At 38.8% G+C, this 16,847-nt stretch overlaps 1 protein-coding gene across 3 annotated transcripts in view; it reads right to left on the reverse strand.

Annotated features, from left to right (window-relative positions):
- The window catches only part of COG5 (component of oligomeric golgi complex 5), a 281,698-nt gene that overhangs the window by 263,252 nt on the left and 1,599 nt on the right, over positions 1 to 16,847 (reverse strand). For 2 of the 3 annotated variants that reach the window (XM_010841464.1, XM_010841465.1), the window contains exons 2-5: positions 10,661 to 10,800; positions 7,734 to 7,791; positions 1,671 to 1,725; positions 1,502 to 1,571 (exon numbers count right to left, since the gene is read on the reverse strand). In XM_010841464.1, coding sequence (XP_010839766.1) covers positions 1,502 to 1,571; positions 1,671 to 1,725; positions 7,734 to 7,791; positions 10,661 to 10,800 — 323 coding nt within the window. Of the gene's footprint in view, positions 1 to 1,501; positions 1,572 to 1,670; positions 1,726 to 7,733; positions 7,792 to 10,660; positions 10,801 to 16,847 lie in introns of those variants that run through there. The other variant, XM_010841466.1, reaches the window with a different exon arrangement.

Genomic DNA, 16,847 nt, shown 5'->3' on the forward strand with positions numbered 1-16,847 from the left:
GCCAAAGAATGCTCAAACGACCGCACAACTGCACTCATCTCACATGCTAGTAAAGTAATGCTCAAAATTCTCCAAGCCAGGCTTCAGCAATACGTGAACCATGAACTTCCTGATGTTCAAGCTGGTTTTAGAAAAGGCAGAAGAACCAGAGATCAAATTGCCAATATCTATTGGATCATGGAAAAAGCAAGAGAGTTCCAGAAAAACATCTATTTCTGCTTTATTGACTATGCCAAAGCCTTTGACTGTGTGGACCACAATAAACTGTGGACAATTCTGAAAGAGATGGGAATACCAGACCACCTGACCTGCCTCTTGAGAAATCTGTATGCAGGTCAGGAAGCAACAGTTAGAACTGGACATGGAACAACAGACTGGTTCCAAATAGGAAAAGGAGTACATCAAGGCTGTATATTGTCACCCTGTTTATTTAACTTCTATGCAGAGTATATCATGAGAAACGCTGGACTGGAAGAAACACAAGCTGGAATCAAGATTGCCGGGAGAAATATCAATAACCTCAGATATGCAAGATGACACCACCCTTATGGCAGAAAGTGAAGAGGAACTAAAAAGCCTCTTGATGAAAGTGAAAGAGGAGAGTGAAAAAGTTGGCTTAAAGCTCAACATTCAGAAAACGAAGATCATGGCATCTGGTCCCATCACTTCATGGGAAATAGATGGGGAAACAGTGAGAGACTTTATTTTTTTGGGGCTCCAAAATCACTGCAGATGGTGACTGCAGCCATGAAATTAAAAGATACTTACTCCTTGGAAGGAAAGTTATGACCAACCTAGATAGCATATTCAAAAGCAGAGACATTACTTTGCCAACAAAGGTCCATCTAGTCAAGGCTATGGTTTTTCCTGTGGTCATGTATGGATGTGAGAGTTGGACTGTGAAGAAGGCTGAGCACCGAAGAATTGATGCTTTTGAACTGTGGAGTTGGAGAAGACTCTTGAGAGTCCCTTGGACTGCAAGGAGATCCAACCAGTCCATTCTGAAGGAGATCAGCCCTGGGATTTCTCTGGAAGGAATGATGCTAAAGCTCAAACTCCAGTACTTTGGCCACCTCATGCAAAGAGTCGACTCATTGGCAAAGACTCTGATGCTGGGAGGGATTGGGGGCAGGAGGAGAAGGGGATGACAGAGGATGAGATGGCTGGATGGCATCACCGACTCAATGGACGTTAGTCTGAGTGAACTCCGGGAGTTGGTGATGGACAGGGAGGCCTGGCGTGCTGCGATTCATGGGGTCGAAAAGAGTCAGACACGACTGAGTGACTGAACTGAACTGATAGTAGTAAGAGTGAAAATAATTCACTTGAATAGTAGTTTTGATTTTTACTTTTTAAACTGAACATCTTCTTTTAAAGCACTTGAATATTTTCTTTTTCTCTCATATTCTCTTACTTCCTCAGAATTCATTCTCTTGAAATCTATACCCTTATAAAGACAAAATGAACTAAAATTACAAAGAAATGACAAATGAGGACCTACCTGAAGTCTTGCTAGTTGAGCAGTACGGGCTACTATTTTATTGTACGGCTCAATAATTTTTGCTTTCATCCTAAAGGAAAAACAAAAAGAGGAGAGATAAAATCATCTTCAAAATATCAATGGATAAAAATCTTTCCATTTCACTTATTTACAAAATGAACAACAGTACCTATCAACGGCTCCCTGTAAAGCCCCAATTCTTGTCTGCATCATCTGAAGGACACCTAGGAAAACATAACAGCTTACATTACTTTAGAAATTTACAAGGGTTTCAAGTTGGGTAAAAAGTTAAAAGGAAAAAACTGAAAAATGTTTCCATTTTTTTCTGCTATGATCATAATCAAACTGTATCTTTTACCTAGACTATTCAAAAACCTCTAACTAGTTTTCCTCTACTCCAAATCTTACTTCACCAACGAAGTCTTACAAGGAATAGGGTGTACACGTGCTAAGTCACTTCAGTCGTGTCCAGCTCTTTACAATCCTATGGACTGTAGCCCACAGGGCTCTTCTGAACATGGGATTTCTCCAGGCAAGAATACTGGAGTGGGTTGCCATGCCCTCCTCCAAGGGATTTTCCCAACCCAGTGATGGAACCCAAGTCTCTGTGTCTCCTGCATTGGCAGACAGGTTCCTTCCCACTAGCCACCACAAGGAAGGGGGAGTGACTGCTTAATGGTTACAAGGTTTCCATTTGGAGTGATGAAAAAAATCTGGAACTGGATAGTGATGCTTATTAATGGCACTGAATTAGCATTAATATGATTAAAGGGGTAAATTCCATGTTAATGTGTGAAAAGTGAAAATGAAAGTCGCTCAGTCACATCAAACTCTTTGTGACCCAATGGACTGTAGCCTGCCAGGCTCCTCTGTTTGTGGGGATCCTCCAGGCAAGAATACTGGAGTAGATATCCGTTTCCTTCTGACCAGTGGATCTTCCCAACCCAGGGATCAAAGCCAGGTCTTCCGCATTTCAGGCAATTCTTTACCAGCTGAGCCACCAGGGAAGCCCAAGAATACTGGATTGGGTAGCCTATCCCTTCTCCAGGAGCTCTTCCTGACCTAGGAATTGAATGGTGGTCTCCTGCATTGCAGGCAGATTCTTTACAAGCTGAGCTACCAGGGAAACCCGTTATTAATACGCATTGTACTATAATCACACACACACACAAAAGCCTGCATGATCTTTAGAAGTATAAATTATATTTAACACTTATTTGCTAAAATCTATCCACAGTCTCCCTTTCATTCCTAGGTTAAAACTGAAGTCCACAGCTTGATCTCCAAGGCCCTGAACAATTTGGGTGACGTACTCCGCTCCTGGTATATTCTCTCTAACCACCAGTGATAGATAAATAATAGATACAGAGAGCAAGTATATTATTGCCTTTACTCTCTATTTATATAACATGATGAAGAACCGTTTATAAAATTGTAAAACTATTTTTAGGAAGACAGATCTTAAATTTGACTATATGCCTAAAAATGGGTTTTCTAGTATTACAGATCCAATTATTTTGAACTCCATTCTTTAAAACTCAGTTTCTATAGTCAACTGACATCACTGTAGTTTTAAAACACAGCATTCTATAAATAAATTCAAGTATAGAATGTTGTCACATATTAGATGAGGTAATTTTAAGGTTAATTAACATTCCTGCTGCTGCTGCTAAGTTGCTTCAGTCGTGTCCGATTCTGTGCGACCCCATAGATGGCAGCCCACCAGGCTCCCCCATCCCCGGGATTCTCCAGGCAAGAACACCGGAGTGGGTTGCCATTTCCTTCTCCAATGCACAAAAGTGAAAAGTGAAAGTGAAGTCGCTCAGTCGTGTCCGACTCAGCGACCCCATGGACTAAAGCCTGCCACAAATATGTTTTAATTTGGCTCAGTTCAATAGAATCCTTTCTGGACCCAGAGATTATGCTTTTCTGCTGGCTTTATGGTTCACTGACCTGAAATCTCCAAGAATGCACTGGTCTTCCTTGTTATCATCCCTTCCTTACATGTTTTTCTCTCCACAACCCACTCATGAGAGCTTTCACACATATTCCACTAAAACAGACCTTGTCAAGGTCACCAGAAATCTCCAAGGTGCCAATTTCTATTATCAGTTCTGTCTTGATCCTGTTCAAACTCTCAAAAATTCACTTCACGTTGAACCACTCCCTTCCTAAAACATGTTTTACTCTAGCCTTCCAAATCATTACACCCCCTGGGTTCCTTCCGATCACAGTAGTTGCTCCTACTCCTTCTCCATTAGATCTCTACATGCTGGAGTACTCCCAGAGATGATCCTCAGTTATCTTCACCTCTCCATCCAGAGTCTCTCTTAGTATTTAAAACATGGGGTCTGAATGAAATCTCGATCTATTCAATAAAATACTGATTTGAGATATACACATATGCACCTGTATCTATATTTTCTTTATATCTGCCTAACTATACACACACATACACACACACAAGTCTTTAGTTCAGAACTTTCTTATGACAAGTTTAAGACACCCAAGATAAGATCTGCCCCAAAGTCATGATCCTCTCCAGTCTAACTCATCTCAGTTACTTACACCATCAACTATCCAATTTTTCAGACTAAAATTTCAGGAATCACTTTTTTTCCCTCAGACCTTTAATTTCCCATCAACAAATCCTATCTACTCTATTCCCATCTTATACCATCCACTTCTCTCTCTTTACATCCACCACTCTAATTCAAGGCACCATCAACTTCTATTACTCTAACTTTTAAATGGGAACCCCAGATCCTACTCTTGCCTTCCTATAGAACCACCAGAGAAAACATTTTAGAGCATTAATCACATAATATCTCTAATTAAAATCCTCCAATGGCTTACCACTGCATTTAGAATGAAAATCAAAATTCCTTTCCAAGAACCTCATCTACAATTCTTTTCTTCATTCACTAAACTCTTAATCATACTAGACTTTCTTCCCTTCAAACATGCCACACTAATTCCATTTATTGGTCCCTCAGCTTACCATACTCTTCTCCCCAGAGAGTCATGTGGTAGCTCTTTATCATCACTCAGATCTCAGCTCAAATGTCATCTTCTCAGAGATATCCCTGCTCATCCTAGCTAGTAAGGGACTCCCCTTCTATCTCGTCATCTATTTTCTTTTAGAACTTACAAATACCTGAAGTTTCCTACTAACGTATTTTTTGGGTCTAATTTCCTACCTAGAACATAAATATCACCTGAACAGTGACTGTGGCTTTTGTTCACAGGTGCCTGGTATCTAACAATTTCTCAATTAATGAGTGAGCAAATAAATTAATAAATTAAGCAATCTCTTTTTAATTAAATAGGCTTAAGTGAGATTCCTGGGTGGCTCAGTTGTAAAGAATCCTCCTGCCAATGCAGGAGATGTGGGTTCAGTCCCTGGGTTCAAAAGATTCCAAGGAGGAGAAAATGGCAACCTGCTCCAGCATTCTTGCTGGGAAAATCCCATGGACAGAGAAGCCTGGCGGGCTACAGCCCGAGGGGTCACAAGAGTTGGACACAACTAAGCGACTGACAGGCACACACACATGCACAATTAAACACACCTCCATAAAAACAGGGATTTTTTATAATGTTACAAGTGCCTGGAATCTAGCAAATTCTCGATTAAAATTTAAATGAATAAATGAACAGGACAGAGACAGTAATTCATTTTAAGAGATAAAGCACAGTAGATTTTACCGAATGTTTTCTTTTTTAATTAATTGTATTGGAGTGTAGTTGCTCAACCACGTTGTTAGTTTCTACAAAAATATAAATTTTAATAAAATAGGCTAAATGAATACACCTCCAAATGAATTATATAGCACAAAATTTTAAATATATAGGAGAAAAAGCAGATGAAGTAAAAAGCTGGGAAACTACTCATTTTCAAATACCTAACACAAATCTTAAAATTTTTAATATGCTTAGAAATACACATCATGTTAAAATACTGATTCATACCTTGACTTCTTATGTTCAAATAATCTGCAGAATACTTTTAGATTACCATAGGAATTTACAGAAGTCAGCCTTTGTACTGTATACTCTGATCCAATGGATAATCATTCTAACTCAGTCAAATAGCGTATTTTAAATGTTGTAATCACTGAAAAGCAAGCATTCAGGGGAAAATCAGCACACTACGGAACTTAACACACATAGGGAATTACCTGGCGGTCCAGTGGTTAATGTGGAGCTCTATACCAAAGTCACTGGTATAAAGCCTTTGACCAAGGTCACAAATGTGGAGCCTTGTACCAAGGTCATCTCCGGAACTGACCAAGCCCCACAGCAATTGTTGCCATGAGCCTCCACCCATCTAAACCAGCCAGCTCCAGTTCCCTGACCCCATATTAGATTAAAAAAAAATACCCACCCTGTGCTGTGCTCAGTCACGTCCGACTCTTTGAGAACCTCCCTATAGCACCCTAAACAATCACCTAATGGCACCCAGCAAGAACTCGGTCTTGAGGCTATAAAATTGGCCACTAACACACAAAAGCCATCGGCTCACCCTTGAGCTGGCCTGCTGTTCTAAGTGTCTCCCGCTGTAATAAACTCTATTCTCTCATTCTGCCTCATGTCTAAAAATTATCTTCCAATCCATGCACAGACCGTGACAATTAGAATTCAGTACTTTCACTGCCATAGCCCAGGGTTCAATCCCTGGTTGGGGAACTAAGATCGCACAAGCTGCATGATGCAGCCAATTAAAAAAAATAAAAAGAACTAAGCATATATACAAAACCACAGTAAGAAGTATTTTTGTTGTGATGATTTATCTACACATATTTAAACTCAAAATCAACATACTACCATGACATCCCTATAGGTTTTATAAAGGAAAAAAATCATTTATCATTTGTTTACAAAAATTACCATTAAAAACCAGGTAGTGTTTCTTGCTTCCAGAAACTTATAAAATACTATGAGATTAAAAAAATTAACTTCCAACAGTAAGTCAGTACCTAGAGCCTCTTAATTTTCCCATAGTCTAGTATCTATCCTAAATATTCAAGAAACAGACAAACTATTATTTTTAAAATACTATGTTCTTCATCAGGATGCATTAGAAACAGTGTACATGCTGAGAATAATACCTTTGAGTATGTGTAAGAAATACTGGGGAAGCATTAAAGAATATTGCCTCACAAAAGGCAATATCCTTCTCCCTCAAGAATTCAACCAACAAAGGGAAAAATCATTTAGCTTTCTTTTGATGTGCAGTGATTAATAATGTAATCACAAGTGGTGACAGAAAACACAGTATTAGCATTTCATATATATGAGATATAATTTAACAGAATGAAAAATTCATAAAAGTAGTCAAACAAAAATAGAAGAATTCACAATAAAAATCCAATGCATTATTCTACTATACTTTCAGTTTTGAAAAGCATTTCAAAGAAGTCAAACATAATGAAAGAATTGAAGCCTATTTCCATTACTTTGGTGGAGCTGACTTTGTTTGGGGTTTGCGGGGTATGGCGGGGGACAGTGGTTTCAGCCCCACAATGTGACTTGCTGAATCTTAGTTCCCTGACCAGGGATTGAACCTGCACCCTCAGCAGTGAAACTGCAGAGTCCTAACCTCTAACCACTAGAATTCTCTGCTTATTTTCATTAACTCAGTTATAAAAGCACTAAATATGCACTAGGAATTGTTCTAAACATTTTGTTTACTCAAATTAGCACCATATTAGTACATATTAACACTCCTTTATGGATAAAACAGGCACAGAAAGTAACTTGTCCAAACTCACACATCTAGTAGGAAGCTAAGCAATGATTTAAATCTAGAGAATTTAGCTCAAAGGTCAGAGAACCTGCTTGCCAATGCAGGAGACATAGGAGATGTGGGTTTGATCCCTAGGTTGGGAAAAGCCCCTGGAGGAGGGCATGGCAACCCACTCTAGTATTCCTGCCTGGAGAATCCTATGGACAGAGCAGCCTTACACGCTACAGTCCACAGGGTCACAAAAAGTCAGACACACATGCTAATAAAACCGCAAAGCTTTACTGAAGTTTTGTTGGAACACAGCCACACACATTCATTTACATATCACTCAGTTGGTTTCACTCTGTAACAGCAGAATTTAATAACTGTAACAGAGCTAATATGGCCTGCAAAGTCTTAAATTATTTACTTTCCAATCCTTCACAAGAAAATTTACCAAGCCCTAGGCAAGCTCTATATAAAGTATAACAGTTGATGGAAACATACCTTCCAAAGACTCAATTCCAGTTGCTTGTGCCAATAAATCTTCATGTCTTGCAACGACCTGAAAATCAAGAATGAATAATCAGCATTACAAATATTAGGTATTTTAATTTGTAACCACAATGTAGAACTGAAGGTCTCTCTCTATATGGAGAAAAAAATACAAGTAAGAAAGGTGTGTTTGAGATGTCTGACTGGCAGGAACATAAACATGCTTAAAGCTCGACATGGTGCCAAGGAAGTCTTTTCATTAGCCCCATGTTTTCCTAGTACGATGTGCAGAAGGAAGATGTGCCAAAACTGAACAACAAAAACCTGCTAATTCTCACCACACTAATTAATACATGTTTTCCTTTTAAAGAGTGTTTTCAAACAGCAGGTTCTTTTAGCTCTCAAACTTAATCAGCATCATCACAACCACATTCTAATTTGCAAAGATAAAGCAGAATCAGCACCTCCCTGAACATCTCTCTGTTTCCAGCTTCCCCATGTCACAGCAAATCCTCTTTCCTATGGAAGACTGATATTTTTAAGAATATTAGGGCAGTGTGAAATGTTATACCAAAAAAAAAAAGGTTAGGAATTAAAGGCTACATGCAAGACAATCCTAGAAACATCAAGAAATCAAGCAAATCTTTAGAATAATCCAGGAATCCTTTATTACAATGAATTAGAAGCTTCATGTCTAATCTGTAAACTGAAGCTCCTCATGAGCGAAGATTCATTGACTGGAACCCTAAATCCTCCACTCTGTCCAATACCAGATGTCACTGTCATTCTAGCAATTTCCTCTATCACATAACTGTTACTTTTGGTCTCCTATGTCTTATCCGGAAGACTTCTCAATTTTCCCCAGTCCACTGACATAGTGATTAATGCATCCATCCTAACACAATGATTTTCTCCTAATCCTCTTTCTTTGTGCCTTGTGATGCTGCGGAAAGTTTGAAAAACCTAAAACTACACTGTTATAGTCTCCCCTGCAATCAACTGGATGGATTTCCAAGAGATTTAGAAGACAGAAGAGGAAAGCTGTTTTCCCATTACTGTTTCAGCTAGTAAGCCAGATCCTGAGACCTGAGGCTTTAGAGACAGCTAGCCAAGATAGCCCTATTCATCATTCCAGAGTTCAGTTACCAGAGTTCAAGCACCCAGAAGGTGAACTTCAGCAGGGACATGGGAGTTAACAGCAGGTGCTTGCAGGCCTCTGGGCTGCATCCACAGTAGATCCTTCCACCCTATTAGCTGTCCATCCAATCCTCTGTATTAAGTATTTTCCTGCTTTAAATACCTAGAGTGGTTTCTGTTTCCTGTACTAAAGTCCTGACTGATACATATCTCTGTACGTCTTTTGTAATTTAAATCATCTCACTGATATTTTAAGTTATTTTGATTATATTTTATGAGTTCAGTCAGCATTATCCCAATTTTGCTTCTGCAGAAAAATAATTATAGCAGGTTCAGATCTCATACCAGGACTGAGACTTTTCTCAATCCCACATCCAAAACTACTGTTAAGTATAACTTGCCCTCTCTGGGAGATGTTAAATAGTTTTTACTGATTCCTTCAGAGAAGTTACTACATGCAAAGGATAAGGAAAATGCCAACCACAAAAAGGCAGAAAGAATTTCAGGTGGCTTCTGCAAAAAGCTACCCCAAGAAACACAGGCAGAATTAAAAGCGTTTTCCCCTGCCCCCATAAACAATGTGTACTACTCTGTTTATAACAGGCATCACTTGCCTGTCATTATTTCTGTCTGTGTCTGCCACTGGTCTGTGAATGCTTAGAGAGCCAGGGAATATGTTCATTTTTCTATTCCCACAGACTACAGCAAACCAGACTATTAAAACTGACTATAAATGTTTCCCAATAAATAACTGATCTCTAACTATATAATCTGAATTTTACAGTTAAATCAACCTTAGATGTCATCCCAGTCCTAAACAAGTAGCTGTTTTAATTGATAAAGCAAGACACAAAAAAGTTTAAGGGAACATGTCTCATTTTATACCAGATCTAGGTTTCCTGGTAAATGCTCATTTATTCATGCAACTGTTCATTAATTTAAATGTTTAAGTGCCTACTCAGAAAAAAAAGGCAAGACTCAAAGGTATTATATAATATGAAAGGTAACAGCACAACTGAGACTTGGACCTATCTCATAATTCCCCTTTTGTGTCCTATCCACCACAAATTTATCAACTATCTGCAATTTCATCAAATGTTACATTTTGTGTTCATGAAGTATGAACTCCTGATGGGAACAGTTTTCCTTATTCACACTATTCTGCTTCCAAAATTCCATTTTCTATTATCTTTATCAAATGTTAGTCACTCAGCTGTGTCTGACTCTTTGCAACCCCAAGAACTGAGAGTCAGGCTCCTCTATCCATTGAATTCTCCAGGCAAAAACACTGGAATGGGCTGCATTTCCTTCTCCAGGGGATCTTCCTGACCCAGGGATCGAACCTGAGTCTCCTGCATTGCAGGTGGATTCTTTACCGTCTGAGCCACCAGGAAACACTTAAGACATCCTATTTTTTGCTAACCTATATTCCCTCCATATCAGATGAGATGATGAAAACAAAGTATGAATAAAAGGTTTTGGAGAGATGGGACATCCATTTTTCAACTGACAAAAAGTAGCTTCCAGTAAACTTTTTAAAAATGCATTTGGAGGGACTTTCCTGGTGGTCCAGGGGTTAAGACTCCATGTTTCCCAGGTGGGGCACGTGAGTTCAATCCATGGTTGGGGAACTAAGATCCCATATGCTGTGTGGTGCAGCCAAAAATGTAAAAATATATATATACTTGGGAAAATATACATTTGTTCATATAAATATGCATTTAGATTAAATAATAAAAGGATTATAAAATGATATATAATTACTCTGGGATAAATTATATGCTCCAGAAGATTGGAATTACCTGTAAGTGTAGTTCTTTATCCAACTGACTGATTCCTTGGGCAAGTTTTGCTAGTTGTTCAGCAATTACAGCTTGATGAATAGATTGAGAAGTATAAGTCTTTACATCGAAGTCTTCATTTAAAAAATCACTATAACACTCTGGGGAAAATATAAGAAAAATTATTAATCACATTGCACCAAACCACAGATGGAACAACAGACTGGTCTAAAATTGGGAAAGGAATTCATCAAGGTTGTATACTGTCACCCTGCTTGCTTAACATATGCAGAGTGCACCATGGAAAATGCAGGGCTGGATGAATCACAAGTTGGAATCAAGACTACTGGGAGAAATATCAACAACCTCCGATATACAGATGATACCACTCTAATGGTAGAAAGTGAAGAGGAACTAAAGAGCTTCTGGATAAGAATGAAAGAAGAGAGTGAAAAAGTTGGCTTAAAAACCCAACATTCAACCGAAGATCATTGCATCTGGTCCCATCACTTCATGGCAAATGGATGGGGAAAAAATGGCAACAGTGGCAGATTTTATTTTCTTGGGCTCCAAAATCACTGCAGATGGTGACTGCAGCCATGAAATTAAAAGATGCTTGCTCCTTGGAAGAAAAGCTATGACAAACCTATACAGTGTATTAAAAAGCAAAGACATAACTTTGCTGACAAAGGTCCACACAGCCAAAGCTATGGTTTTTCCTGTAGTCATGTACAAAAATAAGAGTTAGACCATAAAGAAGGCTGTGTGCCAAAGAACTGATACTTGCAATCTGTGATGCTGGAGAAAACTCTTGAGAGTCCCTTGGACAGCAAAGAGATCAAACCAGTCAATCCTAAAGGAAATCAACCCTGAATATTCATTGGAAGGACTGATGCTGAAGCTCCAATACTTTGGCCACCTGATGGGAAGAGTCCATTCATTGGAAAAGACCCTGATACTAGGAAAGACTGAGGACCGGAGGAGAAGAGGATGACAGAGGATGAGATGTTGGATGGCATCACCGACTCAATGAACATGAGTTTGAGCAAACTCTGGGAGACAGTTAAGGACCAGGAAATTTGGTGTGCTGCAGTTCACGAGGTCACAAAAAGTGAGACACGACTTAGCAACTGAAAAACAACAAAACCACAGAAATTAAATGACAGAACAATTATAACCACAGTTAACATATTTTGAGATTTTTCTGTACACCAAAAACTAATGAAAAGGCTTTCTGTTGTGAAGAAGAAGGAATACGTGGTGGCAACAGCAGAAGAGTGGCAATATTTACTAAGAATATTCCTACACATCACGTACTGACCTAAGCACTTTATACATACTAACTCATTCAATATGCACACAGACCTGTTGGAACTCATACTAATTTATTCTATATGCACACAACCCTGTTGGAAATATCATTCTCCCCATTTTACGGGTGAAGAGACGGGCAGAGACAAGGCATGAAACTTTGACCATCTCATTGTTTGAACCCAAGGCAGTCTAGCTCCAGAGCCCACCTCTGGACCACTATGCATACTCCTAAAAGCTAGTTTTTAGGAGCACCAAAGAATCGATGCCTTCAAACTGTGATGCTGGAAAAGACTCTTGAGAATCCCTTGGACAGCAAGGAGATCAAATCAGTCAATCCTAAAGGAAATCAACCCTGACTATTCATTGGAAGGCTTGATGCTGAAGCTCCAATACTTTGACCACCTGATGGAAAGAGCCAATTCATTGGAAAAGACCCTGATACTAGGAAAGATTGAGGGCAGGAGGAGAAGAGGGCAGCAGAGGATATAATTGGAGAGTACCACTGACTCAAAGGACATGAGTTTGAGCAAACTGTGAAAACAGTGAAAGACAGGGAAGCCTGGCATACTGCAGCCCATGGGGTCACAGAGAGTTGGACACGATTAGCAAACAACAAAAAAGCTAGTTTTATCAGTAAGTTAAAAGAAAATACTGAGAAAAGATTGAAAAAAAAATACTAGCAACAGTTTTCAACACAAGAAAACAAGGTCAACAACAATTAGAAAATTGACTGGATCTGAAAATTATGGTCTCCAGTATCTCCAGATCAATGCACAAATACTGTTACAATAAAGTGAATCTGAAATTTTAAAAGAACTAGGCACATACAAACTTACAGGTATTATTGCAATTTTGGATTTATGAGTGAAATGAGTAAAAGGAAGCAGAAACCATGTTGAATGCAGGCCCTTACGAGAAAGAAAACAGGAGTAAATATAGCTGTTAAGATAACTTTCTGTACAGAAATCCACAAATATGTGAAAGGAAAATGGAATTATGAATTAAAAATAGATATACAGAAGTGAAGTCAATGTAGGTAAAAAGGATTATCTCCTAGCCATATGGTAGATAGAGGTAAGACTGCCTTGACAAGAGATTATAAAACAAGCTATAATGTACTTTTACAAAAACTTCAATTGTCTACATTCACTATAATATATGCTCAAGGGCAAAGTCTTTGCTTTCTGTACTACCACACCCACAGAGCATGAACAATGCCTGACACACAGCAGGTGTTCAATACTGGCTGAATGAATTAATCTATACATCAGCTACAAGTATCATTCTGCTAAAAGCAGAGATTCATTCTTGACTACTCTCGAAGTGAAGTGAAGTGAAAGAAGGAAACTGCTACTTTGGCCTTAATCCTGAGAACCCCATTTCCTTACAGTCTGCCAAGCAATTCTCAGAATCAAGGATCCCGCCAGGCAGACAAGTGGAGGTTATTCCAAAAGCGAAGGTTTAGAGGCAGCAAATAAAAAGGTATATTCTGAGGAATAAGGATAATACTGACTTCAGTATGTCTAGATCACAATGGATATTGACAGAAAGGGTAAAGGATGGCAGGATTTGAGGTTCCAAAGGAAGGCTGGGGTGCAGTTTGAAAAGAGGCTGGTAAAACAAGCAAAATGTTCAGACTATACCCCATTTAAGGTTTTACAGCCAAGAAAGAGTGCTGTGAGCCTTGTGTTGTAGAACAGTTTCTGGCAGCAGGATGGAGGATGACTGAAAAGGGATTAGCCACGCAGTGGTGTACTGGGGCTGGCTCAGACTGACTCCTCAGAGCCAACTGTTAAACTTTCAGGAATTGTGTGAGCCAGCTGACATCTCATGTAGCTATCTTCAAACTGACCACGCTAAGGGTATTTATACCATGAAAATTCACATGTAATACAAAAGCGGGGATTTTGCTCTTTTCCCAGAAAGCTGCTTTACCAGCATACTCACTGAATAGAGCCACAGGAGTGAGTACGGTGCTATGTTAACAGCCCAAGTGACAGGATGGAGACCAAACATAGTGGCAGTAAGAATGTCAAGGAAGTGACAAATATTCAGACACTACAATGTACAAGACTTAAGACACAGGCTGGAAATGGGTGATTAGGTAGACCAAGAATTAAAAGATGATTTCCAAGTTTCTTGACTAACAGACATGTAATCTTTGTATAAACATGAACATGAATGTACCGCTGCCTCCACAGAACTCATAACCTATAGGAGAACAAACACACACCTAACTTACCACATACAAGTAAGGATAACAGAGACGACTAGAGCAAAGGGTTAGAGGAGAAGGGTGAAAAAAATTGATTTCACTTTTTCACGTGCAGAATCTATACTATCTGTTCATACACGGGCCTTTCTAATAACTTATTTTGTATTGTGGTACAGCCAATTAACAATGTTGTGAGTTTCAGGTGAATAGCAAAGGGACTCAGCCACACAAATATATGCATCCAGTCTCCCCCAAACCCCCTTGCCATCCAGGCTACCACATAACATTGAGTAGAGTTCCATATGCTATACAATAAGTCCTTGTTGGTTACCCATTTTAAATATAGCAGTGTGTACCACGTGCAGATTTTTTATATGTAGAATTAGTAGTGCTTGTTCACTATCAAGATAGAAATGTCCAGTAGACAGTGGTTCTATAGCTCAGAAGAGAGGTAAGGACCATATATGAGTATATTTGTGTACAAAGATATTAATAGTCAAACAATGAAAAAAAGACCAGATGATTTAGGAAGCCACTTTAGAATGCACAAAAAAATGGGGACAACAATTCAGAAGCAGGGACACACCAAAATTTGGGGGTAAAGATAAAAAATGAAAGCAAAGAAATTAAATGTTCAGAGAGAAAGAAAAACAGGACAGAATGGCAAAAACCAAAACGGACAGTTTAAAGAAAGTAAATGGCCAGTGGTGTCAAATATCGGAGAAGGCAATGGCACCCCACTCCAGGACTCTTGCCTGGAAAATCCCATGGACGGAGGAGCCTGGAAGGCTGCAGTCCATGAGGTTGCTGAGGGTCGGACATGACTGAGCGACTTCACTTTCACTTTTCACTTTCATGCATTGGAGAAGGAAATGGCAACCCACTCCAGTGTTCTTGCCTGGAGAATCCCAGGGATGGGGGAGCCTGGTGGGCTGCCATCTATGGGGTCGCACAGAGTCGGACACGACTTAAGTGACTTAGCAGTAGCAGTGTCAAATATGTTACAAAGATCAAACATAGTGAAGGCTGGATACTAATCACTGGTTTTTAAATCAGAGGAGAGAATATCCCTAATGCTTCTCTTTTATAGTTTTCTCATTCTTACAGCCATCACATCAGAAACATCTCACAAAATTTCAAACTATGCCATCTTCTCACCAACCCTATCAATCCTAATCTCCATCACTGGCAGATCCCTGACACAGTGAATCACTGTTATTGATGGGAATATTTACTTCCTTAGGAATGTTGTGGGGGCAAGAGTGGAGTGAATCACTGAACTGGCACACAATGAAGACAACAATATATACAGAAAGCTGAAAAAGAGCACTTAAAGAATAAGGAAATTTAAAAACAAAACAAACTAAAACCATGCAACTCGCAAGCCACATGAAGAAAAGTACTTCAAAAGTCAAAACCTTTCACAAGATCAAGTAAGATAAGGACCAAAACAGTGTCCATTTGATTTATCCCCGAAGCAAAGCGATCTCAATGGCACAGAATGAGAGTAACTGGTCCTGGAGGAGGCAGGAAGAAAATCCAGAACACCAAGAGGAGCGACTGTCTTTAGGAAGCAGTACACTTCTTTCGTAATTAAAAATATCATGTAAAAGAAGAAAGGATAGCAACAGGTTGAGGCTAGTTCACAGATTTAATGGCAAGAAATCGAGGAAGTTCATATCAGATTCTTCCAAGGAACCTGAAAACCATTTGTTGAGCTCAAAGGGAGTGGCTTGAAAAAAGTAAAAAAGATTTAAGTAATTACTGTTGAAGATGAGAAAGAGAACCAAATAGGAAAATACAGAAAGCAGCACTGAGGCTTATGTACCCTCCAAAAACTGATTACAGTTCCTGGAGTGAAACCTACTGAAATCAATACCCATGTGTGGCATGTACTACCTTCGTACAGTTCACCTGGAGAAGTTCTATTTATACTTCAAAACCAACTCCAACTAGTCTTTTTTGACATTTCCTAGCCACCAACAGTTATCATCCACTTTTCTATTCATGTTTTACTTCATATATAATTCTACTGCTACCATTATAATGCTATATTACAGTGTCTAACTTTATAATTTTACAGGACTATTTCCCCTACCAAAATCGTAAGCTACTTAAGAGTGGAAATTGTATGTGTAACAGGAGTCAAGACTTTGTAAAACTGAATTTAAATTAAGATATAAAGATGCATTAGCCAGAGATCCTACAGAACAGGATCTAGTTCAGAAAAGGACATCATTAGTAAATCTTGGCAAAAGTATGTAAATTATAATCAGAAGGCAAGAAACTAAGGGCAATAATAAAGCATACAACACAGAAAACAAACAGCAATTTAGAACTTTATTTCATTTATAACTTATTTTGTTCTACAAATGTGTACATATGCTTCTTAGTGTGATGTTCAGTTTTTAAAAACACTCTGCACCTACCATAGCTAACTCTGCAGAATATAAAAAGGAATTTTACAATGCAGTAAAGGCTAAGCACACAAATTATTTTTATACAAGGTTGAACATGATGTTGATTTGGGAAGGAAATTAAGAACAGATGAGAAGGGTCTTTAGAAATTTGAACTTTTCTGAAAGAAAATAGATTTGGAGTACGTTAACGTCACGAAAAGAAGTACGTCAAGACTGTGTACTATCACCCTGCTTATTTAACTTATATGCAGAGTACATC

Source organism: Bison bison, unplaced genomic scaffold (genome assembly GCF_000754665.1).
Source record: "Bison bison bison isolate TAMUID 2011002044 unplaced genomic scaffold, Bison_UMD1.0 scf7180017864162, whole genome shotgun sequence".
Taxonomy (NCBI): domain Eukaryota; kingdom Metazoa; phylum Chordata; class Mammalia; order Artiodactyla; family Bovidae; genus Bison; species Bison bison.